Source organism: Pyrus communis, chromosome 10 (genome assembly GCF_041283825.1).
Source record: "Pyrus communis isolate YQ-2024b chromosome 10, ASM4128382v1, whole genome shotgun sequence".
Classification (NCBI taxonomy): domain Eukaryota; kingdom Viridiplantae; phylum Streptophyta; class Magnoliopsida; order Rosales; family Rosaceae; genus Pyrus; species Pyrus communis.
Genome location: NC_142574.1, coordinates 25,500,001 through 25,515,556, shown reverse-complemented (window position 1 = coordinate 25,515,556; position 15,556 = coordinate 25,500,001). Strand labels below are relative to the sequence as shown.

The 15,556-nt window shown below is 37.4% G+C and overlaps 3 protein-coding genes across 3 annotated transcripts in view; 2 read left to right on the top strand and 1 right to left on the bottom strand.

Moving 5' to 3' along the window:
* The first annotated feature begins 4,933 nt into the window (after positions 1 to 4,933).
* On the top strand, positions 4,934 to 9,533 carry LOC137728688 (ALA-interacting subunit 3). Its single transcript, XM_068467428.2, has 8 exons — positions 4,934 to 5,537; positions 6,364 to 6,422; positions 6,545 to 6,619; positions 6,710 to 6,823; positions 7,036 to 7,106; positions 7,715 to 8,012; positions 8,254 to 8,543; positions 9,247 to 9,533. The coding sequence occupies exons 1-8, from the start codon at positions 5,450 to 5,452 to the stop codon at positions 9,299 to 9,301; spliced, it is 1,050 nt and encodes a 349-aa protein (XP_068323529.2). The 5' UTR covers positions 4,934 to 5,449; the 3' UTR covers positions 9,302 to 9,533.
* Positions 9,475 to 13,992, bottom strand: LOC137728687 (S-adenosyl-L-methionine-dependent methyltransferases superfamily protein). The gene is made up of 8 exons (XM_068467427.2): positions 13,699 to 13,992; positions 12,294 to 12,519; positions 12,073 to 12,207; positions 11,408 to 11,630; positions 11,117 to 11,303; positions 10,622 to 10,806; positions 10,306 to 10,443; positions 9,475 to 9,743 (listed from the first exon to the last, which is right to left on the bottom strand). Exons 1-8 carry the CDS (start codon positions 13,799 to 13,801, stop codon positions 9,615 to 9,617), a joined length of 1,326 nt encoding a protein of 441 aa, XP_068323528.2. The 5' UTR covers positions 13,802 to 13,992; the 3' UTR covers positions 9,475 to 9,614.
* A 60-nt stretch (positions 13,993 to 14,052) lies between these two features.
* Positions 14,053 to 15,556, top strand: part of LOC137729553 (Ribosomal protein L20) — a 3,053-nt gene continuing 1,549 nt past the window's right edge. Inside the window, exons 1-3 of the mRNA XM_068468528.2 lie at positions 14,053 to 14,333; positions 14,445 to 14,501; positions 14,830 to 15,037. Of these exons, the coding sequence (XP_068324629.2) occupies positions 14,852 to 15,037 (186 nt within the window). The 5' untranslated portion in view covers positions 14,053 to 14,333; positions 14,445 to 14,501; positions 14,830 to 14,851. The remainder of the gene's footprint in view (positions 14,334 to 14,444; positions 14,502 to 14,829; positions 15,038 to 15,556) is intronic.

Below are 15,556 nucleotides of genomic sequence, written 5' to 3'. Positions count from 1 at the left end.
TGAATGTAAATGAGATAGACTGTTTGCCTAATCAATTTAATTCTTAATTTTTAGGTATAGGATTCCGAATTCTAATTTGCGATCACATTTATTTTGTATTGCTAGTAAATGTTAGACGACAAGAATTAGAATCATTTTGATATTCATGTGTTAGTACGCGTAGAAAATTTTTTGAATGAGGATTAATCTCAATGCTCGTTCCAAATAACTATATATGCAACTAGATCTTGTTACATAGTCTTTTCTCAATTTCACCATTTTCATGTTTTTGATTAGAGTTGGCAAATCAACTTATTTGATACCTATTAAGATCAATTTAGTTTGATTTTACTTTACATCATTATCACCTACCAATCTCACATCTATATTGTGGTGATATCAAATTAAACGGATCTTAACAGATATTCAATAACAATCTAATGAGTTGATTTGTCACTTATATCTCTGATTACCTATTCCTTTCTAAACAAAGATGTTTAAGAAAATAAAAATTTGAACACATGGACAGAAAATTTGACTTAATCAATATGTTATTATGTATTGAAAGGGAGAAATTTTTCTTATTTACTATTTTAGCTTCTCAAAGTTAATTCTAACTCAAAGTATGTTTTAATTGATTTTGGAATTACAAGTCACCAAGTTTTGGCAATGTAGTTAGATGGGAGAACAACTTACATAATATGGATACACCGTTACATGACATCCCGTGCCAATAAAGTGAAAATATATGGGCAAAAAACTTACTATATATGGGCAAAAAACTTACACATATTGTTATTATACTACATGGAAAGTCACCGTTACAGTATTGCTATGTTATATAAGTCATATTCAGTTAGATAGATAACAATGAAGATAATATAAAATAAAGCTCAAGAGATTTGAGCAAGGAAAACGGACATTGATGACCTAACCATCTTTTTTTTTTTCTTGTAAAACCGAGGATACTTTGGGATACCAATAAATTTTAGGATCCTTCCAAGTTTAACGGTTGATGTGGTGTTTGATGAAGTGTGAATTGCACTTTAATGAGGACATTTCAAATAATGATTTTTTTTTGGTAAAAAGACATTTCGTATAATGCTGTTGAGAGTATACATCGCGTTAAAGATTTGAAATTTTGGAGCTATGCGTTAGTGTTGAAAGAGAGTTTATTAGTATAATTAGAACACAATGCGGTGCACATTATTTATAATATGAGAATTTTTGATATACTTGAAACTTAGGCGGTATATAACATATTATAACACGAGTTTTTTAGTATATTTGAAAAGCTAAGCGCTACATAATATATTACATAAAAATAAAAGAGTTAACTAAGTATCAGATCGACCAAATTGAACAAATGATTGGTCAAGAACATGTTGTTCATTGGGAATTGAAGAGGGGAGAACGGGCAGACATCGAACGATTAATTTCTATTTCTCGTTATCGTGGAATTCGTCATAAAGATGGATCGCCCTTACGCGGTCAACAAACTCATACTAATGCTATAACTTCTATTCAAACAATTTATGTACCCACAGAGCGGAGGATTTGACAAATCCTACTCCAGCCACGACATTTGCACATTTAGATGCTACTACCGTACTATCAAGTGGATTAGCTGCCAAGAGTATCTATCCATCAGTAGATCATTCAGATTCAACATTAATTATGCTCCAACCTCATATCGTCGGTGAAGAACATTATAAAATTGCGCAAAGGGTTAAATAAACTTTACATAACATATTATAACACAAGAGATTTTTTAGTATATTCGAAAAACTTAGCGCTAATATATTATAAGAAATATCGTAAATTTTTTTTTATAATGATGAGCAGTCATGTTTGACCAGCCTTGTCAATATTAAGTGGTTGCCAATTTAAGTATTCATGCGTTACCGAAATTTCTGGCAGGCTTAGAGACTCATCCAGTGCTTATGTGTTGGGGCTAGGTTTACGAGTTCATTAGTTTCCTGCTGGCATGTTGATCATCAGCTGCACCAATCCATGCATGCAGCAATGATCCACCAAGAAGAACTGAACTTGATCACGAAAACTGGATTGGAACATGAAAACTGGTATTTTTGTAGATTTAAAAGATTATAGTATTTTGAATAGTAAATGAAAGATTGTAGTATAAGAAAAAGAAATTGTCCAATAAGAACGAAAAAAGACTTAAATAATATAATTCTAGCCACTACATGAAGAAAACAACATTTTGGGATTGGCAGCAATCTCTCCTTGGTCTCCTTTTTCTTTTCCATTTCGTGTTGCTTTTCTAGTTATGATCGCTCTCTCGTTGTGGCGAGAAGAGTTTTCGTAATTGTGGTTGTTTTCTTGCTTTATTGAGGATAGCCTCTATGGCGTCTAGGACTCATGGGTCACACTCAGATCTTGAACAACGACTTTTGTTTAGAATTATGGTTGGTTTTTTGTTTTGGTTTGTCCACATGACAAATGGATATGACAAGGATGCTCGACATTTGTTGGAGGTTTTCATAGCAGTGATTCTTTGCTGGCGACTGCAAGATCATCAAATGGTCGTGTGGTCTCTTTCTCTTGATGTGGTTATGGTGTTCTGTAACTTGAAAGGTTGTTTATCTTTCGTGTTTGTTAGTTGAGGAATTGTATTGTATTCACGACAAATTTATAATTGTGAATTTGTGTGATGTTCTTTTGGCAACCTTTTGGTTACGTTTGGTATGCATATCTTATGTACGTTTTTGTGGTTTCTTAATAAATTTTTATTGCCTAGAAAATTTCTATTTAAAGATTAAGTTTACAATAAAGGGATTGACTACAATATATACATATATTTAATACAATCATCATTTGATAGTCGTATATATAATTCATGTGAATATATAATTCAATCATCATTTCAACGTCGAGACAATAATTATACTATAAAATATAAAACAAAATTGTCTGACTCCGATCTTCCCTTTATTATATCACCAGTTTACAAAAACATAAATAATAAATTGAGCAAAAAAAGACTATATATTCTCACCAAACTATTGATATTATATAATATGGTCTATAGCCTATAGGTTAAGATTCTACTTATTTGTTAAATATTTTTTTCATGAAAATTGTCACCCAAAACTCCTTCCACATACGACTTTCTTTAACCTCACAAGAATTACTTTACCAAAAAAAAAAAAAAAAAACCTCGCAAGAATTAAAAAAAGGACATAAAACAAGATAAAAATGCCCAAACTCCAATCATCTTCAATACTTGTTCTCCATTTTCTTTGTAGGGGACCATTTTTATCTTTTTACCTGTTACCATATATGTTTGTAAAAAATTCGATACTTAACTGTACACTAATAATGTAACTATCTTATTATTTGCAACAACGTACATAAATATTTCAGTTGTATATGACATTTTAACACAATAACAAAAAATAATCATGTTTGTGCATCCTAATGCAGGTTCTATCCTCGTCGATTCTTCTTTCCCTACTAATTAAGAATGGCAAACGTGGTTGAGTAGGGACAGGGAAGCGCCCTCATTCCCTTGACTTTGATTATGTTCTGCCCCCATAACTATGTATTTTAATCGTGGATTCTCCACCCATGCCCTTGCAAAGGATAGTACCTCTGTCACATCCTGGTTCGGGGCGGATCACTTCCCGGGCTCGCTCCGCTTTGGGCTTACCATTCCCTCACGGTTTTGCTTTTGGGAACTCACGAGCAACTTCCCAGCGGGTCACCCATCATGTGATTGCTCTAACCCCCTTCTAGCTTAACTTCAGAGTTCCTACGGAATCCAAAGCCAGTGAGCTCCCAATAGGCCTCGTGCTAGGTAGGGATAGGGAAATACATATAATGATCACTCCCTTAGGCGATGTGGGATCTTACAATCCACCCCCCTTAGGGGCCCGACGTCCTCGTCGGCACACCACGGCCAGGGTTAGGCTATGATACCAGATTGTCACATCCCGGCCTGGGGCGAATCACTTCCCAGGCCCGCTCCACCATCGTAGCACGATATTGTCCACTTTGAGCTTACCATTCTCTCACGATTTTGTTTTTGGGAACTCACGAGCAACTTCCTAGTGGGTCACCCATCATGGGATTGCTCTAGCCCCTTCTCGCTTAACTTCGGAGTTCTTACGGAACCCAAAGCCAATGAGCTCCCAAAAGGCCTCGTGCTAGGTAGGGATGGGGAAATACATATAAGGATCACTCCCCTGAGCGATGTGGGATCTTACAACCTCTAAACTCACACTCATCAACCCACATATTATGAAACTACGAGTTGGTGATCCAGTGGTAAATGACGAATTGCGAGGCTTCCTTCAAATTAAAACCTATAGGTCTTGGGTTCGAAAATTGTTGTTGGTGTGGAAGCCAGAATTGTGGCCAGGGGAGAGTGAAATACCTCAGTGAGTCTTCTCGGCCCCCAGAATGGATGGATAACTGTAACTTGCTACCAATTGTTCCCATTTTTTTAAAAAAATTAAAGAAAAACCCACATATCATGAAAATTTTGTTTAATTAGTCAACTACTATATGTAAATAAAAAAAGCTACGAAAAATAATTACCTTTAAAAAAAATTTCACTCAATTGTGTTGCTTTAGCATAGTTGCGTGTGCTTGGTGTGGGTTCAATCCCCACTGATCCTTATTTCTCTAACAACTAGTAATTTAACTCACAAACGCTATTATTTATCCAAAAAAAAAAAAACCTCTAGTTCATTGAATTTTTATCCTTCCATGTAATAGCATAGAAACATCCAATCGGGTCAGGGTCAGGTTAGGAGATAGTAATACCATCATCGCTCAATCTGTGGCTCAGGTCTTTAATAAAATCCCCAAATTGCCCCATTACGGACAAGCACCCACGGGAACCAAACCGATGGAATTTTTTTGTCATCCAACTAATAACTAACTATTTAACTTACTAACGCTACCGTTTGGCTGAAAAAGACATTTCAACCATATTTTATTTCAATTTTCTTCAATGAACAAATGATAGTAAATAAAAAAAAATACAGCAAAAAGAAAAATCAAATTGAAAAAATTGGACACCGAGTCTAACCGTGTAATCGCATTGGACTGGTTCGATACTTGAATGGTCTTTGTTTCTCTCTCTCTCAGAAATTTCTTATTCTTCTTTCTTCTACACGGAAAGAGAGAAGAGAGAGAGGATCGCCGGCCACCTTACAGAGAGGGAAAGAAAGGAGACGCTTTCTTCCACATCCCTCTCTCTAAAAAAGTCAATACAAAATCCCCAATTCCTCAATTCCTCAAAACCCACCACCACCACCCCCATTTCCAATTAAACCCCCTCCCCCCACCCACACCAAAGAAAAAAAAAAAAAAAAAAAATCCGTTCGTCTCTTTGATCATCGCATACAATTCGAATCCATAGGTCGAGTGGGTTTTTCTTAATTTTCGGAAAAGAAAAAGAATTTAAAATCTCTTCTGCGGAAGACAGGGTTCGTCTCCGATGAGTTCCAATACGGCGCCGTCTAGCTCAGGAGGCGCCGGATCTACGGATGCAACGTCTACCAGGAGGCATTCCAAGCGACCCAAATGTGATTTCCTTCCCAAGCCCTAAGCTTTTGTATTAATTTTAGGTTTTTAGTTCATTTCAGAAATACCCAGATGGTAGATTTTCAATTATCTGAATTTATTGTTTCAAAATTTAAATGATTTAAATTACATGATGTGCATCTCCTAGATGATCCTGGCTGATAAATATTTTCTGAGTTAGGTTTAGAAATTTAGAAGTCAATTATATATCGGAGAGAATTTATTAAATTCTTAGAGTGAATTTTCAACCTAGGCTGCTTTCATCAATTCGAAATCAAGACTAAGAAGACTGGGTTTATGAAGATCGATGCGAATAACTTTCGTGGCTTGACAGTAATATTATAAGATTTGGGAGCATTAGGAAACTTCTATGCATATGGCATCTGGTGGGTTAGCTTTGATGATGGATAGTTAGGGGTCCATACCACTCATATTACTCGTACTATAATCGATTTATATAAGGCACACGAAAACTAAAGTTGGAAATCTTTCTGTAACTCTGTTCTTGGGTACCTATGTGAAAGACTTGTCTATGGTTATAAAAGGGTATCTAATGTTTACTGTCGGAGAGGTACAATGTGGCTGATATGATAATATTTTGCAAAATAGATGGATGTGCCACATACATAGTGAGTGATTACGTAATCTAAGATGCTGATACGTAGAGGAAGCTTTTCCCTTGTTTTTCCTTTCCTTCACTTGATAAGTTGTAGGACTAGGTGGGCATGGACAAAGCTGGCTTTATGTCTTCACTATGCATTTTGTATGATTCTTAGTAACCTTTATATCAATCGTAAACTAAAGATGTTATAAACTTGATCTTTTCAGATTCAAGATTTACTCAGCAGGAACTTCCAGCGTGCAAGCCAATTCTCACACCACGATGGGTAGGTTTTATAGTATTGTATTTGATATCTCCTATAGTCATCCACCTTTGTGTGATAGATTTTTAGCTGAACTCTCGCCTTATCTCTTTGTGCATTTGTGCGGTGCACGCTTGTTCATGCAGGTGATCTCAGCATTCATGCTCGTAAGCATTGTCTTCATTCCCATCGGAGTTGTTTCCCTCTTTGCTTCTCGAGATGTATGGCTGAGTTGAACCCAATTCTCTGCATAATTTGTTTGTTCTTTTCTAGTCCTACATGTAGGTTAATCAGGAAAATATTTCTGTCAGGTTGTTGAAATTGTTGATAGGTATGAGACTGATTGTATACCAACACCCGCTAGAGATGATAAGGTCAGGTTCATACAAGGGCCTGAAGTTAAAACATGTAACAGAACTCTAAAGGTGAGGTTCTCCTTGTTTTTTTTTATCATCAAGAGATTTTAGTTGCCACATTTGTGATTAATACTTATTTTTGGTGGTGGTTGCAATCCTTGTCGAGCTACCAAGGTATCTCTAGGAACTATGCAGCATTATGTGCATTTAGATAATATTTTTAATTATGACTCTGAACTTAATCCCCATGGTCACTGATGGATAGTTTTTCCTGCGTGAAGGTATCAAAGCATATGAAGCAGCCTATATATGTATATTACCAGCTTGACAATTTTTACCAGAATCATCGCAGGTATGTCTCCTGCCTTGGCCATAATCCTCCATTTATGTTTAATATGGTTGATGCAAAAACCTTTATGTGGAAAGTTAATGAAAGGGGTGGGTCAAGTTATGGCAAGGCCAAAATTTTATCATAGCTATATTGGAGCCTTGATATTTGCTGGCCATATATGGACAGAGCAGTAGGTAGACCAGGTTCCAGGGAAGCTCTTACAGAAGATAATGAAATATGGTCCAAAGAACAGCACCCCTATGAGATCATGCCTGGCATCCTGATTATCTTGTACAAAATAACAAAAATAAAAAACTTAGTCAATCACGAGAATCTTAGTAGTATACACTTTATGTAAATCTATGTGATGTTGCAGCATAATTTGGTTTAAGGCATGCACACCAGTTCTTTGAAGAATTTTTTCATGTACACAGTACACTACTCACTTCTACTACCGCCAGCAATTTTCGTTTTTGAATAGTTTCACTGTGCAACTAGCTTGGATCTTCCTGGTAGATTGTCGCTACAATTGGTTTTGTGTGAAATATTTATTATCAATTCTGAGATCTCCATTTTCCATTATATATAAATAATATTATCCAGCCTGACTACGGTTTTCTACTTGTCAGATATGTTAAGAGTCGAAGTGATCAACAGTTGAAAGATCCAAAGTCTGAGAGTGAAATAGATGCTTGTAAGCCTGAAGATAAGGCAAATGGTCTACCTATTGTACCTTGTGGTCTTATTGCTTGGAGTTTGTTCAACGACACCTATAGTTTTTCCCGCAATAGCCAGCCGTTGACGGTGAACAAGAAGGATATCTCGTGGAAGAGTGATAGGGAGCACAAGTTTGGCAAAAAAGTCTTTCCAAAGAACTTTCAGAATGGAACTCTTAAAGGTGGCGCGTCTCTGGATAACTCTAAACCAGTAAGCATTTTGCCCCTGGTCATCTCTAGTTTTGTAAGTGTTACGGTTGCTCTTATGCATCTTTGAAGACACTGAACCCCGATAAAATATTTTTTGTTTACCGTCAGAAATAGGGAAAAGTGTCTTGTATTGTCCTACAGGTTATTTTTGTGCTGAAAAGTTTTATTTTAACTGTTGGGTTAGCAAACTGTTTTCTCAAGGAGGCAAGTGGTTAACCAGGTCAATATTTTTTGTTTAACAGTTAAGTGAGCAAGAGGACCTTATTGTTTGGATGAGAACTGCTGCACTACCGACATTTAGAAAGCTGTACGGAAAGATAGAGGTGAATCTGGAAGAAAATGATACGATAGAAGTGATGCTGGAGAACAATTACAACACATACAGTTTTAATGGAAAGAAGAAGCTCGTGCTCTCGACCACCAGTTGGATTGGTGGCAGGAATGACTTCCTTGGCATTGCTTATCTCACTGTTGGAGGGTTGTGCTTCTTTCTAGCCATGGCTTTCATGGTTGTGTATCTTGTTAAGCCAAGGTAAACTCCTAAACCAATTGCCCCGCCTTATCATGCAAGGAATGTTAAATGCTAAAAACAGTTGCCTTACATGAACTCTCCTCTTTGTGGAATGATCTCTTGTATTATTGTCTGAACGGTCTTTCAAGATGCATAAGAACCAGTTAAAGAAACCCTGTAGATTATTTCATGTCGAGCTAGTTATTAGGGGTAGATGTGGCATATTTTCTTCTTACCCACTTGTTGTCTCAAGTAACACTCTTTGTTGCCAGCTTAAAGATGTTTGTTTGCATGCTATGGACCAACTTTCCCTTGTGATTCTTAAGTTCAGTCCACTTTTGCTTTACTTTATGGCTGGTGTACTATTACTACATCTAGCCCTTTCTTTTTCTTAACTTTGATATTACTGGCCTTGATTTTCCAGCACAGCCTCCAATTTCGTAATATGTAGACACACACACACTCATCCACATTAAATCTACAGCTTTGGCGAATATGAACTTTCCCCATATTATACGTTGACAGATGACGACGTGTTAACCGTACCATCCATGTTAATCGAACAGACTGTTTCGCAGTGATCAACTTTGTCAATGCCTAGATAATATTGTCCAGGGTTGGATGTGATGTGGCCGCTATTTCTAAATGTTTCCACGTATTTGTTTTTTGATAGTAAACAGTTTAATGTTGTGATATGATGACCAATGATCCTCTCTTCTTTCAGGCAACTTGGAGACCCATCGTATTTGTCGTGGAACAGAAATCCGGGAGGTCACTAGGGCGAGTAGAACCGCCGATGTCGACGGACTGGCTTAAGCGTTTCCGAATGACCGATTTTAATTATATGTAAATTAGTGTTTTCAGTGTGAGCAGTACATATAACTTCGAAAATAATTTTGTGTCATTTGGAGTTTTCTTCCTTTAATTTTTTTCGCAATCTCTTTCGAGAGACTGAATGAACGCGTCCATGTATAATTCCACTAGTATTGAATACATCTAAAGTCATGTCCATTGATCGATCGCTTTGTATATGCGCTGTTCAAAAATATGATTGGGTTTTTGCATGTGTTCTAATTTAAGTGATTGTCATCTTCAAAGGACCCTCAGAAGGACGTTAGAAAGGTATTTGCCTTCTGGGTAGGATGGGTCAATGGGATGATCACATGCCGCTCCGGCGTCCCGTACAACGGTTATTTTTCTCCCTGCCGCTGATGATGCACCCTGATACAAAGAAATCAAAACAAATTGAGAAGGACGAAGAGAGGTTCATCAAATCAAATATTAGTATGTCACTCGTTTTTGTAACAGAAGATGATTCCAACCAAATGACATGCCATTTTAAAAATGAGAAGCGATTTTCGTTCTATCCTTCTCTTCCTGTGCACTCGCAGAAACAAGAGGAGTGTAGAAGGAGAAAACAGGAGCTTGAACACAAAATCTATTCGTTTTGGCTGAAAAAATGATTTTCGGAACCTCACTTCAAGACTGGATTGTATATGCTTTCTTTGGTTTCAGATATTGAAAGGCAGAGCTTTTTCCATCGTTAAAAAAAACAAAAAAACAAAAAAAGAAGAAGAAAGATATCAACTTATTTTCAACTGAAAGAGTCATCAACGATACAAAACACAGATGAACCTGAACGAGTAATCTTCTTTATACATATGAGGCTCCTAAGCCAGCGAAAATCGGTGTTCATAGAATTTCATGAGATTAATAACCTCTACTGTATTTATGGGTGTCAAACATTTAGTGAAGGCACCGTGCAACAGAAAATTGAAATTACCTGAAGAATACGCAAGAACATCCCACTTTGCGTCATAGCCCCCGAACATGAAGAAGTCATGAGAAGACCACCTCTCTTTGTCAGTTGCATTGCCAATGAATTTAAATTTCTATACATGCCTGATGCATTTTGTAAAACCTGGATTCAAAATGACCCAATAAGAAGCAGTAGCCAAGATTCACAAACGAATCACCTATGGTCAGGTAGTTGAAGTAAGAAGTCATAGACGGGGGAACAAGCAATGCACTCATATTTGTACTGAAACAACTCGAATACATGCTACAGAAAGTAACAAATGCATTTAACTGAATAGTACCTTCTTTCGGGGTGCTAGTTTAGGAGGATCTAAAATGACAATATCCCATGATTCGTTCCTAGAAAGAGCACCCTTCATAAACTCACTTGCATCTTCTTTTAAAAATGTTATTCTCTGTGGATCCATGTTGTTAAGAACAACATTTTCTTTGGCTAGCTCAATTGCAGGCAATGATGAATCGACACCTGACGGAATACAGGAATGATTAGAAACTCATCTAGCTTTGAACACGCAATCTTAAGATGTCCCGCGAAGATGAATATATATCATCTAATTCTAGACGTCCTTTTGAACAAAAGTCTCACAAAATGACTATGTCACTGGTATTATAATGATTACTCCACGGCTTCATATGCATATTCTATGAGCAGGATGACCAAACAACAACAGTGGGATATAATCTAGCCTCCAATGGCAGTACAGTAAGGATCGAACCTAGCCAATTTCAATGAAGTTCTTATAGAAAGACAGGTTCTAAATTCCAATTATTCATACCGATGACATTTGCAGCACCCCCTCGTGCAGCATTTAGAGCAAAACCACCACTGTAGCAGAACATATCAAGAACTTTCTGGCCGTCTGAAATTGTTGATATGAATTGGCGGTTTTCACGCTGATCCGCATAAAACCCTGTCTTCTGTCCCTCAAGTGAAATGGAATAAAAGATCCCGTTTTCCATAACCTAAATAATTGCAACATGACATTAAATATTCACATGCAACAGACCTCACATAGCATGAAACAAAAAGTATAAAATATGCTGTAACATTTTGTGGGATATCCTACCTTTGTTCTTTGAGGACAGGTAGATGGATCCCTTTCCTTGTAATTTGACACATCCAATCCTTCTTCTTTTAAAACTTCCAAAGATGGTCTCCAGTTTACATAATTAACTTCGTCAATTCTACTAATACAGGCCTCTACTTCTGCTTTGTACTTCTCAACCCAAGCAGCAGACGATGCTACTACCGCTACATCTCCAAATATATCAACTATTAATCCTGACAATCTGTGGTATAAAAGTGACATCGACCTGAAATTAGTGATCTAGTATGTCCACAGACAATTCCATGTAATGTAAACAACCGGTGAGAATAGCAATGGATCCACAAAATAGTGTTGCCACTAGTTACACTAAACATTTCAGATTAAATGATACAAATCCGACATGTTTCATTTACCCTAATTTAATTACAATTTAAAGGGTTCTTACCAAAAGATAACTAATTTCTTTCAAACCTAACATGCATACCACATAACATCCACACATTCTCAACCCCCGGAGGAGCTGAATTATCACTGGTACGTTGAATAATTAAGTGCGTCTTTAGTTCTTTACACATGCATATATAGATTTGGCCTTTCTAACAAAAGACAAGGGGAGAATCTTCATTCATACTCAATTACAAAACACCGACAGAAATCTCAATTTACTACTCAAGGTCATGTACCTGTCTGCTTCACTATTGACAAGACGGAATGCATTTGTACTAACTGATGGAAGTCTCAAACTCTTACGTAGTTCTATAGCTTCATTAATTCTTGTCTCAAGCAGTTTCTCCATGTTCAATGCACATGACAAATCCCTGTTTCATAAAGGTTGTCAATTTGAACATCCCTGTGAATGTAATGATAAATCAGAACTAGAAAGGACTCGTAGAAATAGTACTACCTTGTTGCTTCCTCTTCGAGTTGCATCAGCCGAACACTGAACATGGAGACTGAATTGTACATGCCCCATCCTATTGGTTTTTCTGCCCCATCAGCTACCAGTACAATGTCTCCAGTCCTGGGAGGTGGTCTACCAATTATTCTATCAACTGCTCCACTGTAGACCATTGGGCTGCCATCCTTGAATAATTGGGTCTTCCCCTTTTTCAGTACAACCCTCGCAACACCTACCAAGGCCAGCCCAATCACAAAAACGTTTAAGAAATTTTAAGAAATTAATCAATGGATAGAACACTCCCCAAGAAAAGCATGAATTTCTAGCACCAAAGTAAAGCTTAAGAGAAACAAATGAATGTTTGATTGAGTTACAAACTTCTAAGGAAACCAAACATCTTTGGCTGCCTCTAGCCTAGACCCCAGAATGGCTACAAGATATTGTTCTACAAAGAAAATAGAGCTTCAAGATTCAAAAGAAACCGGAGCCTGATCATCGCTCTCCACACATCAAATTATCAACATCATCATCTATTGGCTATACATGGTAGAGTTGTCATCTTGAAAGGTGAAGAAGTTTATCTACCCCCTTTTATCTCTTTTACTCTTTCAACTTTTGGGGTAGGCATGAGATTGCAATGGAAAATGAAAAGAAAGAAATAAACATGAATGCAACCATTCAATTTTCATTAGATGTCAAAGCAATCCCCTCCTCCCCCTCCCTGCAAACCATCAAAAGAAAAGGATTGCACAATCACCAAGAATCAAGACCCGTTTATCGAATACCATTTCCTGCATTTTAGCAGTCTAAAGGAATTACTTGCAATTGGTCATCAGATAACCTTCTAATTCTAGCTGCAAAAGGAAATATAGTTTTCGTATCAAGCTCCATTAAATAGCAAACCGAAAAAGAATCTCTACGACAAACGAATTTCAGCAGTCTGGTGATTGAGAAAAAGTAATAGAATTTGAAGGCTAGGCAGGCATTTTCACAATCTGTCAAATTGGATTTGCTTCAGCAACCACATTATCAAGTAAAGAGACATTCACATGGTTTTGAGCTTGACTCATAAACACACACGCACACACAGACACACACAAACAAAGCTTTCTTCTTGCATATTGCTTCTCATTGCCCATCATCCATTACTTAGATACAATACACAGTTTCAAACACACACTTCAACTTTAACAAATTGGTAGCTCTCCAGATTAAGGATTTGGTCACTCGAGAGGTTGTATTCAGTTGACACCGGTCTTGTAATCGTTTTGCAATCTTGTTTTCTTATCAATGAATTATCGCTGTTATTCGGTTGAAAAAAAAAAAAAGAAATTGGTAGCTTTGTTTCTATTGAGAAAGCAATTAGTGACAGACCCAGTACCCAAAAGTAGAGAGAGAGAGAGAGGCAGACCTTTGGGGTGAGTAGAAGCAAGTTCGTGAAGGGTGGAGGTGGTGCATGGTAAAGAAGTAGCAGACAGAGACTTTATGAGGCGGGCCGGAAGAAGATGCTGCATATTTTTCAGCACCTCAGAGAAGAGCACCGTCTCAAAACTCAAGGATTTATCTTCACTTTTTCCATTAGCCAAAGTAGGGTGTTTACCGGTTTCACCATACCCATGATTACCCGGTTTGCATCACATGGATCGGGTCATAGTCCATCAATTATTTTTATTTTATTATAGCAATGGATCGGTTTCGTTCTCTCTCCCTCAGTATCGCTTAATTGGAAGGATTATTAATGCTTTTTATTGCGTCCGTGCATTTCAGTCCTTGCATTACATGAGGCTAGTCAACCGCTACATCGTATAGTTTACAAATATAGTTTAACCTGCGATAGGTAGGATTCTGTCAAGTAAATTTCCTGCGAGAACGATCCAGTTACCTTGGGCTTCATTTAGCGGGTTAAGCGTGTGGTTTGACAAAAGTACCCACGCTCTTAGCTCAATATTACAGATTGCCCATCCATATTGTTTCTCTTCCGCCTCCACTGCCCGCTGCCCGACCCACTCCCAGTTCGTCTGTCATCTCTCGCCATCCACCGCCACAGTGAGTGCCCATCTTCTTCTTCCTTGTTTTTTTATTTTTATTTTTTATTATTTTCTGGTATTGTTAATTGCAAAGTAAAAAGCTTGTTCCTTTTGATTGGTTTCATGGCAGGTTTTGCACAGCTCGGAGCTGTTGATACAAAAAGGAACCCACCTCAGATAAGCTCAGGTGAATCGAAAAAACCCATCTTTCTCCATTGATAATTCTGGTTTTTGAATCTTAATCACCTTTTAAACTCTTTAAATTTGTTCAAGAGATGCTAAATATTTCATTTGGTAATAATTTGCTTTGGAAAAAGCAATTTTTGCTCTTAAATTTGGAATTTTTTAAGTAATTAACATCAATCTACTTGATACACTTGTGCAATTGGGAATTTTTCGTTTCTGAATACTTCTCATTCTTTGTTCTGCAATTGGAAGAAATGGGTTTCTCAAATAATTAATAATTATGCGGCTGATTATTTTTTGTGGTCTGATGTATCTGTGTTAATGTGTAGGATAATAGAGGGAGAGTGAACAATGAATAAGGGTAAGATTTTCAAGCTAGCCAAGGGCTTCAGGGGAAGGGCCAAGAATTGCATAAGGATTGCCAGAGAGAGGGTGGAGAAGGCCTTGCAGTATTCCTACAGGGATCGCCGCACCAAGAAGCGAGACATGCGCTCCCTGTGGATCCAGCGTATCAATGCTGGCACCCGCATCCATGGAGTACGTTTCAAATTGTGCCCCTGTTTTATATGTGATGCATTTTTGAGAGAACTGTACAAGTTGCTATTGTCTTTGATATGGTTTTGGATTTTAACCTCAGTTTTTTTTACTTTCATCAAACTGCTGTTTCTTTCGTCTGTATAGTTTTATCTGTTCACAGTTGATTTATTTTTGCAAATTTGATGAAGGGAGAGAGACAGAGAGAGAATACATGTGAGAACAGGTGCACAATGAATATTTATTTGGTCATAGATTTTTGTGTTGAGCATTGGGCGGTCAGTACTTGTAATGGGTGGTGGCGTGGCAGTAGAGTAATGAGTCCTTGCATTTTGGTGAGATAGAGGTGAGTCAATGGCTGGGTGATGTTGGGCTGTGAACTAAGGCTCATGTTTTCAAATACGAGCCTCACCATAAGTAGACCATGTAGGTAGGATGCGGGGCTTTTAAAATATAGGATATAAAAGAACTGTGTCAGGTCATTTTGGTTGGGTATAATTTGAAGTGACCTTACCTCCCAGC

Bases quoted from the DNA above. Each gene is read 5' to 3' on its own strand.
- LOC137728687 (XM_068467427.2), bottom strand. From the start codon at position 13,801: ATGCAGCATCTTCTTCCGGCCCGCCTCATAAAGTCTCTGTCTGCTACT. The intron at 12,208-12,293 runs GTAGTACTATTT...TTTATGAAACAG, and splicing joins CTCGAAGAGGAAGCAACAAG to GGATTTGTCATGTGCATTGA. The intron at 11,304-11,407 runs GTAGGATATCCC...GCAATTATTTAG, and splicing joins CCTGTCCTCAAAGAACAAAG to GTTATGGAAAACGGGATCTT.
- LOC137728688 (XM_068467428.2), top strand. From the start codon at position 5,450: ATGAGTTCCAATACGGCGCCGTCTAGCTCAGGAGGCGCCGGATCTACG. The intron at 5,538-6,363 runs GTGATTTCCTTC...TGATCTTTTCAG, and splicing joins GCATTCCAAGCGACCCAAAT to ATTCAAGATTTACTCAGCAG. The intron at 6,423-6,544 runs GTAGGTTTTATA...TTGTTCATGCAG, and splicing joins CAATTCTCACACCACGATGG to GTGATCTCAGCATTCATGCT.